The 19,192-nt window shown below is 35.8% G+C and overlaps 8 protein-coding genes across 8 annotated transcripts; 4 read left to right on the forward strand and 4 right to left on the reverse strand.

Annotated features, from left to right (window-relative positions):
- Window positions 1-236: 236 nt before the first annotated feature.
- L201_007467 (uncharacterized protein) lies at window positions 237-3,821 on the forward strand (the record flags this gene model as incomplete). The annotated part of the gene is made up of 12 exons (XM_066223173.1): window positions 237-263; window positions 358-868; window positions 936-1,027; window positions 1,080-1,117; window positions 1,190-2,399; window positions 2,460-2,634; window positions 2,704-2,775; window positions 2,835-2,926; window positions 2,996-3,095; window positions 3,159-3,256; window positions 3,326-3,466; window positions 3,534-3,821. The coding sequence occupies 12 exons, from the start codon at window positions 237-239 to the stop codon at window positions 3,819-3,821; spliced, it is 2,844 nt and encodes a 947-aa protein (XP_066079270.1).
- Window positions 3,822-4,413: 592 nt separating this feature from the next.
- Window positions 4,414-5,252, forward strand: L201_007468 (uncharacterized protein; the record flags this gene model as incomplete). The annotated part of the gene is made up of 2 exons (XM_066223174.1): window positions 4,414-4,792; window positions 4,963-5,252. 2 exons carry the CDS (start codon window positions 4,414-4,416, stop codon window positions 5,250-5,252), a joined length of 669 nt encoding a protein of 222 aa, XP_066079271.1.
- Window positions 5,253-5,877: 625 nt separating this feature from the next.
- Window positions 5,878-7,407, reverse strand: L201_007469 (uncharacterized protein; the record flags this gene model as incomplete). The annotated part of the gene is made up of 5 exons (XM_066223175.1): window positions 5,878-6,294; window positions 6,480-6,764; window positions 6,872-6,925; window positions 7,001-7,261; window positions 7,336-7,407. The coding sequence occupies 5 exons, from the start codon at window positions 7,405-7,407 to the stop codon at window positions 5,878-5,880; spliced, it is 1,089 nt and encodes a 362-aa protein (XP_066079272.1).
- Window positions 7,408-8,949: 1,542 nt separating this feature from the next.
- L201_007470 (uncharacterized protein) lies at window positions 8,950-9,807 on the forward strand (the record flags this gene model as incomplete). Its single annotated transcript, XM_066223176.1, has 2 exons — window positions 8,950-8,958; window positions 9,046-9,807. The coding sequence occupies 2 exons, from the start codon at window positions 8,950-8,952 to the stop codon at window positions 9,805-9,807; spliced, it is 771 nt and encodes a 256-aa protein (XP_066079273.1).
- Window positions 9,808-10,247: 440 nt separating this feature from the next.
- L201_007471 (uncharacterized protein) lies at window positions 10,248-12,356 on the reverse strand (the record flags this gene model as incomplete). Its single annotated transcript, XM_066223177.1, has 6 exons — window positions 10,248-10,337; window positions 10,417-10,475; window positions 10,546-10,717; window positions 10,791-11,001; window positions 11,076-11,762; window positions 11,854-12,356. 6 exons carry the CDS (start codon window positions 12,354-12,356, stop codon window positions 10,248-10,250), a joined length of 1,722 nt encoding a protein of 573 aa, XP_066079274.1.
- Window positions 12,357-13,054: 698 nt separating this feature from the next.
- Window positions 13,055-14,488, forward strand: L201_007472 (NADH-cytochrome b5 reductase 1; the record flags this gene model as incomplete). The annotated part of the gene is made up of 7 exons (XM_066223178.1): window positions 13,055-13,163; window positions 13,291-13,378; window positions 13,454-13,610; window positions 13,676-13,770; window positions 13,873-14,077; window positions 14,158-14,321; window positions 14,413-14,488. The coding sequence occupies 7 exons, from the start codon at window positions 13,055-13,057 to the stop codon at window positions 14,486-14,488; spliced, it is 894 nt and encodes a 297-aa protein (XP_066079275.1).
- Window positions 14,489-14,816: 328 nt separating this feature from the next.
- On the reverse strand, window positions 14,817-17,036 carry L201_007473 (uncharacterized protein; the record flags this gene model as incomplete). The annotated part of the gene is made up of 5 exons (XM_066223179.1): window positions 14,817-16,177; window positions 16,316-16,341; window positions 16,440-16,528; window positions 16,638-16,785; window positions 16,894-17,036. 5 exons carry the CDS (start codon window positions 17,034-17,036, stop codon window positions 14,817-14,819), a joined length of 1,767 nt encoding a protein of 588 aa, XP_066079276.1.
- Window positions 17,037-18,010: 974 nt separating this feature from the next.
- On the reverse strand, window positions 18,011-18,774 carry L201_007474 (uncharacterized protein; the record flags this gene model as incomplete). Its single annotated transcript, XM_066223180.1, has 2 exons — window positions 18,011-18,706; window positions 18,766-18,774. 2 exons carry the CDS (start codon window positions 18,772-18,774, stop codon window positions 18,011-18,013), a joined length of 705 nt encoding a protein of 234 aa, XP_066079277.1.
- Between the last annotated feature and the right edge of the window lie 418 nt (window positions 18,775-19,192).

Here is a 19,192-nt window from a genome sequence, read left to right on the forward strand (position 1 = left end):
ATGGTAAGCCTAAATAAGCTATATATATGCCGGTTGACCTTTACCGTATAATGACGATATCACCATCCTTATCGCTCTCATACTGTAGGTTTATCTGTGCTGTTTACTATACAATCACAACTTTCACAGCATCAGTGTTTTTCTCACCAGTCCTGCTCTCTTGGTATATTTAGATGTATTGACAAAATCAATCAGCTCATATGAGATTTCTGGAAGAATTCGATAAACGTCCTAAAATGGCTACTGATCCAAATATCAATGATGTAAGTCGTTGACATTTCAGTTTAAAATTGACTTTGCCACCTATCTTCTGGCTAATTTATCCAACATGTAATTCTAATCATCTCATATCCCCAGGCGAATGCAGTAGCAGGTAATTCCAATTCATCAGATTCATCTTCGATAATAAATATATCTTCTGTATCTTTACATCAACAACAACCTAATTCACCTTCTACGACAGACACATCTTTTGATCATGTCTCATCAAATGGATCTTCTGCTGAACATGACAATAACCTTACCAATTCGGGAAAAGGAAAAAATACATCAAAAGGAAAAGGAAAAGGAAAAGCAAAATTGATTTATTGTAAATCACATGTATCTATACATCCAACATCATTCAATAAAGATAATATATCAGGTTATTTGGGTATAGTTGAAGTTGAATCTATAATTCCACATTCATTAGCACCAAATTTGGATTCAACTTCGATTGAATCTAATGGTCAAAAAGAAACTTTAGTAACATGGGTACCTAATGAATTACTTGACAGGATGGATGAAGAAGATAGAGAAGGTTATAAACGTGTTGAAGGTAGAAGTTCAAACCCAAACAATCAGATTGAGAATGATAAGGAAGAAGATGGTAAGCTCTGTTTCGAAGTCCTTCAATTTTCATAAATCAAGCTTATGAGGGCACATCATCTTTATAGGCTTCGTATTTGTATCCCTCCCTCCTCCAAAAGGTGAAAAATACGCTTTCTCAATACCCATAACTAGTATATATAGTGTTTTAGTATATCCGGTAAGTGGGAAAGCAGATAATCTCTGGAAAAAGCTGAATTTACCTCATATAGCCGAGTTTATCGCATTGGTATGGTTCCGCTACATTCAAGTGAGTAAATCAAAGGTAGTCAAAAAACCCTTGCTGGCTACGTACTGATTTTCAGTATTTTTGTACCAATAGCTTGATGGGCGGAGTTTCTCTCCCTACACTTTACTTCCACGATGATGAATCACCACTTCTCGCTTCAGCTCCTGCGCCAAATCCACAACAGCCTCTACCTCGCGCACAATGGGGGTTCCCACCTTTCCTGTCTCTCCTTGAAGCCCGAGCGACGTTAGTGCAATCTCGTTTGGTCCAATCGCGAAAAAATATGGGTGCACAACTCTGGCTTGTGAATCCCAGTAAGAGCGACAGGGAGGTACATGAAGCTGGACTAGAAGAAGAACCCGAAGCTGTACCGCCCCAAAGGAAACCTGTTCAATCTTCATCACAGAACGCTCAAACTGCCAAAACACCCGCTCCTTATCCTCCCAAGCAAACATATCCCAATTCTGCTGTACTTAATACCGCTACACCTAAACAGACTTTGATGACCTCTTTGTCAAATCTCACCAATCTATCAAGAAAAGCAGCCTCGCAAGTATTATCACATCCTTTAGCTCAACCAGTAGTACCTCATCTACCACCTGCGGTACGCTCGCTTGTCAATGTACCAGGAGAATGGGAAAGGACAGGTAGACTTCCACCTAAAACTGGTAAATCTTCTCCTGATGTAGCATCTGAATTTGAATCTGCTAGATTGTATTTAGCTCGATGGGCTCGAGTAGTCGCTGAAGAAGGTGAAAGAGCAAGGCGTGATGAGATCGCATCAAAAGCAAGATTACGTAGAAATTCTGAAACTGCTGCAAGTTTTGGATCTGGATCTGGATCTTTATCGCCAGTTGAAGATTTAGAAAGCTCTTTAGGAGTGTTTTCGATGTTACCTAAATCATATTCGAAAAGAGCTATACCAAATCCAACTAGAACACCACAACATCCTATAACGTCAAAGGAATGGGAATCTTTTGCTGCACAAGGTAGAGATGAATTGTATATTAGAAAAGAGATTTTTAAAAGAGGATTCAAAGATTCACAAGAACCTGAAGATTGTAACGCAAGGAGAGAAGGATGGGAAGTTTTATTAGGTATTATACCTTGGTCAATTGGTGGTTTAGGTGGTGGTGAACAAGGTAAACAAAAAAGAGTAAATCAAAGGGAAGAAGCAAGAAAAGCCAAAAGACAAGTATATGCTGGATTAAAACAAAAATGGAAAAAAGAAGTCGCGAAAGAACTGGAAAGTAACGTCAACGGTGTTAGGGATGATTGGAGAGAAGAGTGGCATAGGATTGATGTGAGTCTATCTACCAGCTAAGATATCCGCGAGATTGTTTAGCTGAACCATGAGATATAGGTTGATTGCAGAAGAACAGATAGAAATCAACCGATTTACGCTGTTCCGTCCGAAGCTGCTCATACAGGAAATCACGAGAAAGAAGGTGGAGGTGCGAATACTAGTTTGAGAAGAGGTAGTCTAGGTAGTGAAGATCAACGTGAAGAAGAGGAAGGTGGTGCAGCAGCCTTGAACCGTATGTCCAGCTACTAACACCGCACGATTCTGCTGGAAGAAATAGCTGATATACAAGTCCATCTGACAGCGCACATCGCAGCTTTGCGTACGATTTTGATGACTTATCATACATATTCACCTGAATTAGGATATGTCCAAGGTAAACTATCCCTTTATAGTCTGGATCCATTTAGCTGACGAAATAACATTATTCTACAGGCATGTCAGACCTCTTATCCCCTATCTATGTCGTTTTCGACGCCAATGAGGCTGATGCTTTCTGGGGATTAGTTGGTGTCATGAAGATGATGGTGAGTTGATGCTTTAAGGAATGCCTTGTGCTCTTGGCTGATACTGCCCATGCCTGGTACCGCTTACAGGAGAGCAATTTCTTGCGCGATCAAAGTGGAATGAAGAGAAAACTATCGACTTTGCAGCAATTAATCAGTGTGATGGACCCTGAATTATATGCTCATTTAGGTAAGCTTTTTCTATACTCGCTCCTGAACGTATGAACCAGCTTACCCAACCTGACTCTGATAGAACGAACCGACTCTCTCAACTTGTTCTTCTGTTTCAGATGGATATTGATATCGTTCAAGAGGGAATTCAAGTTTGAACAAGTGATCAAGCTTTGGGAGGTAAGTTGTCATTTCCTTTCACCAGTCCTTCTTTGGACTTGAGAGCTCATTTAGGTCATAAATCTATAGGTGTTATGGACAAATTACTACTCCAATCAATTCGTGTTATTCGTTGCTCTGGCAATACTTCAATCACATCGTGATGTATTGATTAGATACTTGACTGAATTTGATGAAGTACTTAAATATGCAAATGATTTAAGTGGTACAGTGAGTAACCATATTCATTCGAACTATCATAGAAATCAATACTGAACCTTTCTGTTATGACCAATAGATCGACTTAGATACAACTTTAGCTCAAGCAGAAGTATTATTCTTGTCATTCAGAACTTTGGTTCAAGATTTAGATAAAGAAAATGCTCTTAATGAAGAACCAGATACAAGTGGTTTGAGACATAGAAAAGTTGCTTCTGATATTTCTGGAACTTCAACGCCTAATAAAAAAGGTAAACAAGCAGAACAAATTGATAATGAGAATAATCAAGAAGGTATAAAGAAAAAAGAAAGAAGAGTTATTTCTGAAGATTTAAGGGATTTATTGATTAATTGGAATCCGCAGTAAATTAATCCATCAAAATTACCTGTCTAATGTACAGCTCAACAATTTGAAGCTTTGAGAGTCAACCGAGGCTTAGATGGACTTCAATCGAAGGGAATGATGTACTAATTAAGTTTAGTAATGAGGTTAATGGAAACAATTTTATGGAAACCGTAACGGATTGAAAAGTTTTTGGTAACGATAGTTTAAAATCCCCTGTACTGTAGCTCACAAAAGTCCTGCTTGTACATGTAACAGCATAATACGCGAAGGAGTAATTGCCATGTATATCATATCGTATATTCTGCTTCTGCATACTGGTGACGTCGCTCGGAAAATGCGTATGAACATTCAAGCTATATATATAGACCTTCACTCGCAGATTTGACCTTCGGATCGTCGAAGTGGAGGTCGAGCTTTAACATGTTACGAGTATCGGGTTGATATTCTGCTTATCCCTTCACCTACATCTTTATCCTTATTGTTGATCGTATTTTTCCTATAGACCGTTTGCTTATATCATATCTCACAAACAACACAAATAAGACCTTAAAATCGATCTTGATCAAGACTCCTTTTTATTCCCGCCGTTCGAGAAAAGCTTCCTTGAAACAATATGTCACGTCGTCCAGGTAATAACAACAATAAAGGACCTACAAAACAACAATATTCATCTGGATTAAGTTACATAGCCAATACACCTAAATTCTTACAAAATTTTGGTAAACCAAAATCACCTTCACCTGAACCAGAATCCGAGTTTAGACAAATCGGTAGATCTGAAAGGGCATTATTACCTAGTCGACCTAAAGAAGGTAAATGGGCTGGTGGATCAGATGACGAAGGCGATGCGAATAAAAAAATCGAAGAAGATGATGATGATGAATGGGGAGAAACTTTTGGTGGTGGAAAAGATGGTGATGGACCTCTAATTGTTGTTTTGAAACAAGGTAGACATTTGGATGAAGATGAAGTTAAGAGATTAAGGAGGAAAGGTTAGTTTATTTTTCGAATTTTCTTTTTCTGCGATATGAGAGGTGATCGTATAATGTAATGCATATGTGCAATCCACGATATGATCATGTTCTTTTTGCATAAATTAGATGTGAAGCTAATACAGAAAATATTCTATCTTAACAATTGATTTATCATTTATCAAAATCAGCAAAAGGTGAATCTTCTCCTCCTCCTCTTTCATCAACAAATGCGAAAAATGATGAAGAGAAAACTCAACAACAATCAAAAGATAAATCAAAGATAATCACACAGCAAAATAAAAATAAATTAAATAATACAAATAAAAGGAAATTAGTAGGTGGTGGTAATTCAGATGATAAACATCAGGAAAAAGAAGAAGAAAGAGAAGAAGAAAAAGAAGATAAAGAAAAAAAGAAAAAAAAGAAGAAAGCTAAAAAGGGGATATTGAGTTTCGATGAAGCTGAAGGTGAAGATTAAAGTAGTAAAGTGTTGTTTGGATTAGAACGTTTTTCACATTAAAGCGTGATTATCGAGCGATTATCAGATAACAATATTAGTCTGGTTGTCTTACTATGAGGAACAGGCTTGGCTCTCTCTTCTCAGTTCCTGTGAAAGTCAGAGAAAAAGATGTTAGAACTCAATGGGGAATAACGAGTTTAGTTCTATACGGCTAATGGGATTTGTATTCAACAGCAAATGGACAAACGTCGTTGATATCAATCCAGATTCAAAGCTGAATTTGGAATGCATCATTTGATGTAAGCAGTGCAAGTATATTGAACGACGGTACATCTTATATTCTACCTAATATTTTGAATCAACTATATATACATATATATGTAATTAGGGCAGTCATATGTATAGAGATTTTCCTCACTTTAATCCAGTTCAGAGAACAAACATATACGGTATCAATGCCTATGATAAAATGACCGATCAAAACCCAACGCGGATATCAAAGTCAATTCGACTTGATGTCCCAGTATATATATATAGGACACGCCCTGAAGCTCAAAAGCATGCTGCCATATTATTATACAGTTTAGTCATAAGGATAAATTAGGAAAAGCACGATTGATCTTTCCAATCTTGATCACGACACCTAAACACCATTTTCTGTGGGTTCCTCTTTATTTTTCCCTTTACCTTTATCATCCACTAAAACACCACTGGAATTCAAAGGAGTTGAAGAACCACTTCCTCCGACACTTGCACTTCCACTAGCTTGAGAAGAAGAAGAAGAAGATGGAGGAGGTAATTGCCAAGCTGGTATACCTTTGTTTCTAGGTTGTAATAATGCATTAGCAGCTGCTGTTGTTGAACTTATTCCCGAAGTTGAATTACTTGGTAATGATGATGTTGATGATGTAGATAATGAAGGTGAAGAAGTTGAATTTGTCATTCCACTATTTACATTACTAGAACCTTGTCTAGAAATTAATAAAGTTTTTAAAGAACGTAATTCATTTTGTAAATCGTTTAATGCTGATGTTTGAGATGATGAATGTTTTTCTATCAACTAGAACAGATATAATAATACAATGTCAGTTGAGTTGATTGGATTACACATTGTTATGGAATAAGGGGTGATTTTTTCTCATTGAAACTAATGTTATTTCTTCCCTTTACACATTTTTTCCTTATATCCCATGAAATGAAAGAATTTGATGTGAAACGGTTTTGGAAGAATGGAAATATACTCACTTTAGGTACTAATTCTCTAACAGATTCAACTTCACTTCTAATATCTCTCATTTCTTCTCTCCATTTTTCTTCATTTGATTTAACATTTTTTAAAGTATCTTCAACATCTTCAATAATTAAATTAACTTTTTCTTTATCTTCTTCTAATTTATTTTGTAATAAATTTGTTTTTTCCGTTAATTCTTTTAACAAATTTGCAGCTTCATCATATGATTCTGTTAATGCTGTTGAAGTATCTTGAAATGAAGTTGTTGAAGGGGGTTGTAAATGTGGTAATAGGTACTTCTATCAAAAATCGAATAAAATAAATACCGTTAATTGTACGTTTTGGTAAATGATGGTAGCTAATGATCTACTGGAAATATGGGATCCAAAAATACCGAATCACTCACTTTAGCTAAAACAGATAATCCATAAACTACACCACCAGAAACAACGGCCATAATCTATATTTCATCATGCATCATCCAAAAATCAGCAAGCATTATTCCCGTTTTATCTCAGCACCCACATTTACTCACAAACAGATCTCTCCAATCCCTTTTTGGCGGCTGAGGAGGATTTATCAATTGTTGCGAATACCCATATCCATAACCACGATCTGAATTTCCATATCTAGGTGAAGGATCTCTAGGCCTTTCAGGTTGGTATTCTCCTACATGTCCTTCGTTGCTCGAGGATCCTCCACTTGAAGCTTGAGATAAAGCTTGCTGAATATCAGATTCATTCAAACCTTTTGATTCCAAGAATTGTATTCTTGATGTTAGACTGGATGAAGCGACCTATGTGATTATTGGATTAAAATGATCAATTATTATAGGATAAGAGAAGAGATCCTGCCTGATTATCAACTTACCTTTGGATCATTCAAGAAGAGAACAGCATTACGTATCAATTCTGATCTGCTGGAAGATGAAGAAGCTTCCATCTTGCCTCCTCTAGAGACTACAGACTACCTGTATCGATATTGAGAGATTTGTGATGTGTTTCAAAAGAGACAAAATGGTAAGTTTGAAAGATAATTCCTATCGGATAATTGAATTCCTGGTCAACCGGATTGTTGCTACAAGCATGTACTGCATGTATGGTGGCGAATGTGAATGTGGCACTAACCAGGACTACCCGCAATTTACCGAATTCTGGGTACAACCTGTACGAGTATGTGGTAGAGTAGTTAGTAGCTTCAATGTAGTATCGCAAGAACTGCTTGCTAATGTATGTCGTTAGGTCATTTACCGAAGTTAGAATGAGGGCTGTAGATCTGCTCCGAAGTTTGAAAGAAAGTACGCTCATTCAATTGCAAGTCCGCCTTGTGCACCATGATACTCTAAAATACTCGTATAGAAGAATGAGGGTCCAGAAAAGACTTATTCCGCTTGAAAGGAGGTTTACTATATTGAGGGATAGCTATTCGGAGGGATTGATACAATGACAATAAATAGTCCGACATAAAGAATAACGTTTTCACAATTTGTTCCTCCGAAATTTCACTTCACACGACCCAAGATAAAGATCCAAGGAAACAAGGTAAATATAAAAAAGAATCTGAAGTTGGAGGTTCTTTGAGTCGTTCGGTAAAGATCAAAAGAAATTTGGAAAAAGAAACAAGACAAGGCTGTCAATTCCTCAATAACTGATATTTTCACTACTACTACCAATACGAAAAAAGTTAAACTTTCCGAGGATTTCAAATTTCGCTCAACCTCAACCTCAATATCAAATCAAAGTTAAAGTCAAATCGATTCCACTACTTCAGATCAAGCAGAATTATACGAGATGGGAACAACTACTAATTTAAATCTGACACAAATCAAGAGATAGCTACTGAAATATCAACAAGATCAATAGGAATACCCACTTCAAATATCGATCCCGAATTGTTATACCGAGCTTAAAATATGTTATATCTGACTGAAGAATAACAAAGGGAAAAACGTTGTTTACATGATTTACATTTTCTTCTTTCTACCAAAGACAAGGAATAGTTCTTACAGTGGTCATCTATTTCACACTACGTTCAGTAACCTTTATTCTGATATACAGTCCAGTATCGGTTATGTCGTAGCCCCTGAATCATCGGAAAAGCTGGACCTTACATATAGGTAACATTACTGTTGTCGATAGCCTTATACCTTCACAAAGGATGCAAGTCACGATTTAAAAGATCTGCATTCCTGCTCAGTAGATCATTCGAAGATTTGACATCATATGAATGTATAATATATCAAGTTTCCTTTTTTGTAGCCCTCTTACAGTTTGCCTTCTGTTTAGGATGAAAGGAGACTCAATCCTTCGAAATAAGTGAACGCAGTAACTTAGTCTGGATATACAGTACAGTCCACTGTTTGTCATCCTATTAAAGCCAGAGATTTTCGACAGGATGTTCACCATTTGACGCAACTTTTTGACATTCAAACAAACTCACAGATATCGTACTCACCTCCATATAAAGGATAACTACAGTACCACAATGGCAGAAGTGAGTTCTACCATACTATACTGTATCTATCATTTCTATCACGGTGACTAGCCAACAGACTAATTGGTATCGCTGGTATCGTTACAGTACAACCTATCCCAATTAGTTTCTTCCAAATTCAATCTTGACTCTCTACCTACTCCTACTCATAGCGAGAGCGAGAATTCATCAATCGGTGAAACGAAAGATTTTATCTGTATTGAACAACTAAAAGATAAAGAAAATCCTTCATATCTCGATTGCCCTATATCTAATATAATATGTCATATTACCAATCCAGTAGATGGATTAACTGAGAATGATAAAATAACACTAACAAGATTTAATGACGATCAACAAAGTGTATATGATACAATAACTAAAATAAGAAGTATTTTATTGAATAAAAGACAAACTGTTAAGACCCATTATGATTTTACACGTAGAACAATGTATAATCAAAAATGTGATTTAGAATTTAGATATACTCATTATTTATCTCATTTAGGTATAAACAAATTATTGATTCAAAAGTCTAATTTGAGCGTGTTACCCACTTTCACCTCTATGGAAAAACCTACTTTCTGGTTAAGTGAATCATGTAATAATTTGGAACATTCAGCTCATCAAGCAAAATCTGATCAGAGAACAAGAATGGTGGAAGATGACGGTGCTGAACATGATATTGAAGTTTATAATTTAGCAAATCCATTTAATCCTCTTCACAAACCTAACCATACCGATGCAGAGTTGAATAAATCATCAATCATTAAAAAATCAGATTTCTTACCTGATCAATATATTATGGATTTGTATTCAAAAGGTAATAAGAAAGATGATGAATACTTTGATAGGTCTTTATTAATTTGAGAAGAGGTTGAAAGAAGGATCAGAGAGGAACAATGGATTAGACCTGGTGAAGAAGTTATTTTTGATGATTTGTTTAACGCTAATTGAGGTGTTAAATACTCAATGTTTATAATCTTCAATAGCTTAATTACCGATCCCACTCATAATATGTTGACACTTGATTCATCGACTGAAAATTAACAATAAATTATAGTATATTCTCATTAACTGAACCCTATTTTTTGAACTTACAACATGTATAGTATATAACCCTACAAAAATACAATCTTCATAATTTTGCAGAGAAATGTCCCGTTTTGAATCCGAAAATTCCTGTTAATCCGTTTCTGTCCTCTATCATTCAGATAGCACAATGACTACGAGAAATCTTGATTGAAACTCCTCGTTCATCCGAAAACCGGTTTTGCTCATAGAGCACTGGTAGAGTTACCTATTCCCTCCTATACTACATCCCACAATTGCGACCAAGAACTATTAGCGTGCCACGTTACAGGTTTCGTGATATCTAACGATGTCCCATTTGCGATGAACTGAGAATTGTAACAGATTAGCTTGACATTTCCAAATTATATCATACTGTACCACGATTGCAAAAAAATTGGCACTTACAGCTAACCTGACGAAATGATCGATACCTGCGGTCAAGCCCAAAGTTGTCATATCGATGGCTACAGTAATCCAAATGGTCAGAATATCATGCACAACCGTTTGATCATAGGACGTACGGTTGTCACTTACATCGATTGGTATAATTGGCAAAATGCTGTATGTCATCTATCAAGATAGAGTAACTGGTTACATTATGTATCTTTTCAACAACATCGACTGGATCCCAGAATAATGTTGTAGAAGTAGTAAGATTACTCCAGAACGAGGGAACGAAACTACCTGTATTAGCATCTCCGACCAGCTATGTAAGATAGATTCGCTTAGCACAGTGCTGATATATGATGTGAAACCCATGGAAACACAATATCACTTACCGATCCTGTAAGTTGTATTATACCATCCCATCCCCATCTACCTGTTCCATCTAGGAATAAACCTAAGAAGAATGCTTGGAGGAATAAAGATATCCTGTTTGGCAAAGATACAACAGGAATACCTAGCAAAGCCAATAAATAATGATGAGGTCGGAAAGAGTAATTCGGTATAACAGCTAGTATGATAAGTAAAGGTACCAAGGGAATATATCTGGATATTCAACAGATAAAATCATTAGCTTCCGAAAAAAAAAACGACTATTTGAGCATCATAAGAAGACCTACCTGTAAAGATAATACCTCAATAAACCATATTTCCTCATTTGCCAAGCTTGTATACAGCCTATTATGACTACGATGACAATAATGATTACTAATGAAATGATACCTGCAGGATCTAAAGAATCATAACCTAATCTAGTTATAGGTAACTTATTGAAAATAGTTGAACTTTCTATACCAATCCAAAAACCTGCACCTTGCCAAATAGCGATTTCGAATGGTAAATTTCGAAAACCTATTAAAGTTCTCTTGAAAGATATCTTATACATCCAATATCCAGCTATCAAAGTTGGAGTTAATCTTGCAAATATAGTTTCCCAATTTGGTGATTGTGCATTGGGTGGATTAGCAAATAAAATCAAATGGAAATAACCTAAAACCAATAGTATAATAAATGACAAACTTAATCTAGGTTTTAAAAGTAATGTTGTTAATAGTAAACAAAAAGCATTGAAACCTGTAACTATATAATGTAAATCTAAACATCCATTTATACTTGAATATTTTGATAATCTGAATGCGCCCGGATAATGAGGTTCAAATGCTGTTGAATTGATAGAATGTGAATTGGATGACAAGTAATTCGAATATCCTTCTGGATGAGGTAATGAATGGAAGTTTATACATCCACCTAAACTTGATGAGATTATTGAAGAATGTAAAGCTGCTGAACATACCCATGAATCGGCTCTAACCTCACAAAAAAGGAAACAGACCAGAAAAAGATGTCGTCAGCTGTGAACTAAGGTATCTGAAATAGTGAAGCTCATACGACACTCACCGATAAGTCTTGTCTACATCCCCACCACCAATAACAAGGGGTACATTATTGATTTTTTCTGAACCTATATAACGTGAATTACCAAGTTTTGAGTTTTTACAACCACCTAAACATCTAAATGATTTATCATTGATTTCAGTCAAATCATTCAAACAATTTGTACCATTTAGACCACATGTATCAGGTGGGAAATCATTCCAAGGAGCAGCAGTACAACTAATGATTTGTGGTGAATTAGGTAAATAATATTGTTGTCTAACTAGAATTATAAATAATCCTATCCATAAACATAAAAATGGATATATACCTAATGGTATTGATATTTTATTGAAAAATTTATCAGGTTCAAACGTATATGATTTTTCACCTATTGTAGTTGATAATACTATTGAAGATTTCGGTAAGGGTATATCTAAATCATCTATTGGTTGTGACGGTCCAAGTATACGATTAGTAATGTTTTTTATACGTCTAATATAGCTTCCTATTCGTCCAGCTGACATGTTGACCAAAGATCCAAGATATTCTTTCTTTTGATTGTTTCACTGAGCTCTTGACCTAGGATCAAAGAGCGTTCTGCTAACCAAGTTGCTGCGCTATATTTGCCAAGACTTTGTCGGTATAGCCATTATCGTATGAATTGACGCAATTGATGGTGGACACAGATAGCCAGGATTGTATAATGTTTCGATTGATGAGCTGGCTCGACCTGTGATGTGATTGAATATGGGTAGAGATCAATGATACAGTTAACGATGAAAGGTGGTCCAAATGGATAGAAATACAAGAGTAAAGTACAAAGGTGGACCATATATATATATAGTACATCTAACATCGTATGCCCGGTAATAATGTAATAATAATTTAACTTTTTGTTATCAATCAAGATTAACTGCGCCGAAGTCCGACGATCAGGAGCCAAACAATAAGTACAATCGGAATATCAGGTACACTTGCTACTTGTTTCGCCCGAAGAGCCTGATATTTACCGATAAGAAGCTAAGAAGGCGCGTGCTTTCTATAAAATCCCCAACATTATAAAGGGGTAGTGATCATCGTGTCATGGTTATTGCTGCATCCCCGATTTTTTTCCATTCCATGCAAAAGTATTCCTTTTCTCAACCTATTCTTGTTGTTTTCCATTCACTTCCAAACAGATTGGTCTTAAGCATCAAAAGAACCATAAGGAAGATCGATCAAAATGGCTGTCGATTTCCAAGCTATCCTTGAAAAATACTCTCAATATGCTCAACCAGCAGGTACAGCTGTATTGATATTGATCCTTGCTATCTCTTACTTCATCAACAGTAGTGAGTAATCTTCTCAATATAGCCGCGTATTTGGACATTTCACGCGTCTTGCTATCATCCACTCCATGACTCAATGCTCACCGGCAAGAGGAAATGCTTTAAACTGACACTGACTCATGTAACATAGGTGGTAAAAACAGAAAAGTACTTGATCCAGTAGAATGGAGAAGTTTCAAACTCGTTGCTAAGGATCATTTGTCTCACAATACTGCTCTGTAAGTCATACACTGTACAGCTTACTTCATCAATATCACAGAAGGCTCACGTATATATCAACGCCTTTTATGCAGCTACAAGTTTGCCCTTCCTCGAGCAACAGATTCACTTGGTCTTCCAGTTGGACAACATATCTCAGTAGCTGCTGAAATTGATGGTAAACAAGTAGTCAGATCATATACTCCAACTACTTTGGATGATGATAAAGGTCACTTCGATTTGGTCGTGAAGGTAAGCTAATTGATAACCTCTACCGCTTACATGAGGTGAAATAGCTTACGGTTACTGGTATATAGACCTACGAGAAAGGTAACATCTCAAGATATCTTTCATTACTTACAATTGGTCAAGAAGTCAAAATCAAAGGTCCCAAAGGAAAATTCCATTATTCGTGAGTAGGATAATTCTCCTTCTGTCCTTTATAAGTATTATCATGTTATTCGGTAAACTACAAAAAAAAAACATTTTTCTGATTTGTCTGTATCTTATATAGGCCCGATATCGCTCCAGCTCTTCTCATGATTTCAGGTGGTACAGGTATCACACCAATGTACCAAATCATCAAATCTTCCCTCAAAAACCCAGCCGATAAAACTAAATTAGCTTTAATCTACGCTAATGTCGAAGAAGATGATATTTTACTTAGAAAGGAATTAGAACAATTAGAAGCTTCTTCTAATGGTAGATTCACTCTTTATGTGAGTTTAGTAACTCGCTGCGTAATTCAGAGCCTTACTGCAGAAAGGTCAGCGATACTCATCTTTTACATATGTCATAGCACGTTCTCAACAAACCACCTGCTAACTGGAGCGGCGGTGTTGGATTTGTCACCAAAGAAATGATCGAAAAACATATGCCAGAAGGTGGTGTTGGTTCTTCAAACCACGGTGAAGGTCATAAAGTCTTGATGTGTGGTCCACCACCAATGTTGAACGCTATGAAGTGAGTGTTGCGTCAGAACGGGTGTATTGAATGGAAAATCGAGTAGATAGCTGACCATTACCTGTAAATCCCCCTTCCTTACTGTCAACAGAGGTCACCTCAAAGAACTCGGTTACCCTGCACCAAGAACAGTCTCAAAACTGGAAGATCAAGTATTCCTCTTCTAGGTTCGTTGCGTTTCCTTAATATATGACAAGATACAATAATCAAGAGGAAAATAGAGTTTTAAGACAAACTGAGTGGAACGACAGAACGCATAGTCGACTGGGATATCATTGATCTTCAATTTATATAGAAATAGAGATGGAAGTCTTGCCAAATCTGCATGAATGAAGCAAACCTTTAGTAAGCAAGATCAGGGCAGATAAAGAAAATCGATCATGGGAGCAAGATCAGCCATCGCTTTATGAGGATGATCGTATATTATACATAAACAGTCTATCACTAATCTACTATATCCTACGAAAACGGTACAACCGTAAAAACTCTAACAAATCACTTTGACCCTTTACTCCACCTTTTATCCCACCAACTACCTCGTTTCCCACTTCCCAAAGCTGCACCGATAGTTTCTTCGTAATCTGAATCATCGTCTATCATCCTACCATTTTTCTGTTTTACTTTAGCTAATAGAGTTTCCTGTGCTGGATAATTATCTAATGTATATTGACTTTCAGGATATTTACTTGACTTATAAGTATTTCCAGTTAATGGATATTTTGATTTAGCTGTAGTCAAAGCTGCTGTAATTGGATATGAACTTTCTGGACTAAACATTCCACTCATTCCCGAATCAGAATTTCTTGTATAATATGTTTTAGCACCTGTTTTAGGTTCATATATTGATGGTAAAGTTTTAACATCAATTTCACTATCTGGTCTTGGCGATGTTGGAGGTAAACTAAAATCGACTGAAGGTGGATGATCTATAGTGAATTTATCTTGATATATAGGTGGTAATGGAGATATACTTTTATTATTTGATCTAAAAGCTGATTCAGATTGTTTAAAATCTTCAGGTGACAATACGCCTTCTTCTTCCAATGAAGAATCGGAAAATGCTTGAGAATATCTTTGTTTAGGTGGAATAAGAATATCACCATTATTTTTATTATTAGGTCCTAGATCGAATCTAATTGATTTGGTTTTTGGTTTAGTAGAAATCTTGGTATTAGATTTTGAGTTTAATTTTGATATCTGGGATAAATCAAATTTTTGTTCTTCAGATAAAGGTGTAAAAGGTAAAGGAGCAGTTCTAGGATCAGAAAATGAATTTGGATTTAACATTAATTCTGCTGTTCTTCTTTTCAATTCTTCTTCTCTATTTTTGGTTTTTATATTACTTCTACTAAATCTTGAACTTATCTTTGATTTCGATTTAGAATTTGAATTTATAGATAAATTTTCTTTAGAGGAATTTAACATTTCTAAAAATGATGAATCACCTTCTCGTCGTGAATCAACAACAACATTTCCTTCTTTGTCATCATGTTGATGAAATGGATATGGATAAGGTATACGTTTATTTTTACTGCCTGAAGGTGAGGAAGGATGATTTTGATTACGCGTCATAAACCATTTAATCAATAATATTAACAATACCAAAGCAATTATACCTCCTGCTACTCCACCTAATATAGGTCCCCAAGAAGAAGTACCGGATTTACTGGATGTTCCCCCTGCTTCTTCTGATTTACCAGGATCGGAAGTTGTGGTGGTAGAATTAGTCGCTGAAGAGGAAGATGATGGAGAGGTCGAAGTTGAAGAAGCAGAAGTTGGTGAAGGGAAATTACGTGATAAGGTAGTTGAATAAGTCTGTGAAGGTGGCGATGGTGTATTGACTGATTTTGCGATTTCTATTCAGGTAAAAATCTTCTACGTATCAGTACATGTCAATCTCATATCTATATTGATCGTTACAACTTAGACTATAGTTAACTGACCTGCTACAAAATTGCCTCCTGACCATTAATGATAAGCGAAATTCGGAATACTAACAACGCTTTCATCGAAACCAAGACTACAGTATTTGGCGTCAACCACAAAAATCAATCAGTTAGTGGCTGGTATAGTATTTCCATCAAACCGATTGGAAAATGAGCAAAGCTCAGAACTTACCCATCATTGGTATATGATTTACAATCATTTGACCAATTGTTTTCCGAAGGTATCGTAGTTTCTGCATGTTGACATAATGCACATGCTGACTATTCATACAGTAGAGTAAGATCATCAGTACTCGCCCAAGATTATCATTCTTTTCTGTTTTTGTTTTTTTTTGTTTTGTGTTCTGGAGAAAATGAAAAATCAACTTACCATTAAAGAATATGATACAGAATTACATTGACAAATTGTACTTTTTTCAGTAGGTAAATTATATCCATAACTTTGATCTAATAAAGGTGGTACATTTATATATGATTTTGAAGATAAACATAATGATTGGATTTTTGACCAAACTAGACTGAATTTAGCAATAGATACGGTATCAGCATATTGAGTGAATGCGGCGATTATTTATACAGTATTCACGACTTAACATGAGAATTCTGGTTTTCAACGCAAGACTCACCAAGGCGATTCATTATCTTTATTAAACATCCATGAATTCGTTTCTATCGATATACATGTCGCATTCGTACTTTGACTTTCCACTCTGCCCAAGATGGAAAATGATAAAATTAATAAAATCCATTTTATCGTAATCACGCTCATCCTCTCCTGTGCCAATATTCGAGGTTTTGAGGGGTTTATATTTCAAACAGATTTGAGAGAAACTGAATATTATCTCTTTTCGATTTGTGAATCAGTTAGGTTGTATGAAAGCTGTGTGAATATGGAAAGAGACAAACATACTGAAAATAGAATAATCAAGGTGATTTGGAAGCTTTTGTTCACAGTTGGAATATAGTAATTTCGAGCTGGATGGAAATTCTGTAGTTGCTAATTGACTTCAAGCCAAAGAAAAAAATACTGTGCCGATTAAAATGGACCATGGACGGTAGATTAAGTATATATTATATAGACCCAATAATAACCTAACAGCTTAAAGTGTCTTGAATACTATGTATAATCACTAATTGTAAGGGTGTTTTTTTTTTTGTCACTACTATAAACTCATCTCAGCAATACTGATGCAAGCTGACCTAGCGTTCATCGTGATTGGAATAGGTTAAATGTCCATGTCAACGAGAGTAAGCAGAGACACAGATTCAGACGTAAACTGTAGCAATTAGTTTCAACCCCTCCAGAAACATCCTTTATGAGCGACTTTTATGAGTCGATCCTCCTTTGTTCTTTTAGGATATGGAGAAAGGATGTCAAAGGAGATTACTCTGAATGTATGTGTCGATTTCAGTGAATTTGCTCGTATTGGATTTATTCTCTACATACTGTAACGTGTGTACTGTAATGGTGTGATCAAGCACTTGCTTGGTTAAGAAAAGAAATGCACGACTTTAAGAAAGCTATCACACAATAACATCGTTGTTCTCTCCTCGGATAGGGATATCAAATAATGTATACATAAATGATGTATATATGATCTATGTACATCTCTTTAACCGAAAAATCTCACCATACAGTGTAATACAATTGTATGTGATCTTGCTCACAGTGGTTCAAAGTCTACCGGGAATAACCCCAACACCTTATTCAGAAAAATATAGACCGATCTCATTTTTGCTTAGTTAGTCTGAAAACATCCTATTTAACCGAATCTCTAAGCCTTTCCAATATTGATTAGGTTCATGAAACCATTCACTTTCATCTCTTGACATCTTTGATAAATTTGATTTGTCGATTGTTGATGATAAATCTTTTGAAAAGAAGTATGATTTGTCAAGATTATTGGATCTTTCACTCTCACTCTCACTCTCACTTTCACTTTCAAATTTACTGTTAGTTATATCGCTAAATTTACATTTACATTTACATGATTGAGAAGGAGAAGGTTCAGAATTAGGAATAAAAGAACAAATTTCTTTTAGCTGAATCCTTCTATCTTTAGCATCTTGAGAGAATTTCTTGATAATTGATTCAGTTGTAATATGCGATATATAATGACACCATGATTTTTCATGTTCAATTTGTATCTCATTCAGACTATCAGACAAAAAAGAATAATCACGTTTAACGCTATCGAGGATATTCTGAATTCCCATATATTGGTTTTCAATTTCTTCAAAGAATATAAAATCATCACCATTCAAAGAATCACTACTAGGTAAATTTGATGATCGATAGATATCTTCTGGAGAGTATTGTGGAGTGAAATACATATTTATACCTGTAACTGGACGTGATCCAGGAAGATTATCCGTAGAAGCTTGCGAGTCAAAATCGCTTGGGATATTGATTGATGCACCCCTTTGAGATGAACTGGTCTGGTAAGTTTGTCAGCAGACGGCCAATCCTGGTATCAAAATCAGCAAGAAGCACTTACAGTAGACATATCGATTATGTGCAATGGAAGAAAGTGTTACAATAGTGCGCAAAGATTGACAATTCTCTGTACAGTTTTGATGCAGGAATTGCATGATTCTCTTCACTGATTATTAACCCCTCTATATCCTGTATATACATATTCTATACGGGGATGCTAATTTTGCATGGTATAACGTAGGGACGGCTTACAACAAAACGTACAGTATCCGATTTTACGATAACTCAGCAGCTCTCTTGCTTTATGCTTTGTGCTTAGTCCGAACAAAAAGGTTAAACTCGTACTGTCAAGCCGAATCAGTACTCCGCTGTATCATAGTCGGGATTGAAAAACTGTTGTAGCAAAAAGGTTTGTTTTCGCTTAGCTACTAGTTTACAAGTAAGGAGATTGTCCGAATTTTGAGCTCTGGAAAATTTGACTAGACTTC

This window comes from Kwoniella dendrophila, chromosome 10 (genome assembly GCF_036810415.1).
Source record: "Kwoniella dendrophila CBS 6074 chromosome 10, complete sequence".
NCBI lineage: Eukaryota > Fungi > Basidiomycota > Tremellomycetes > Tremellales > Cryptococcaceae > Kwoniella > Kwoniella dendrophila.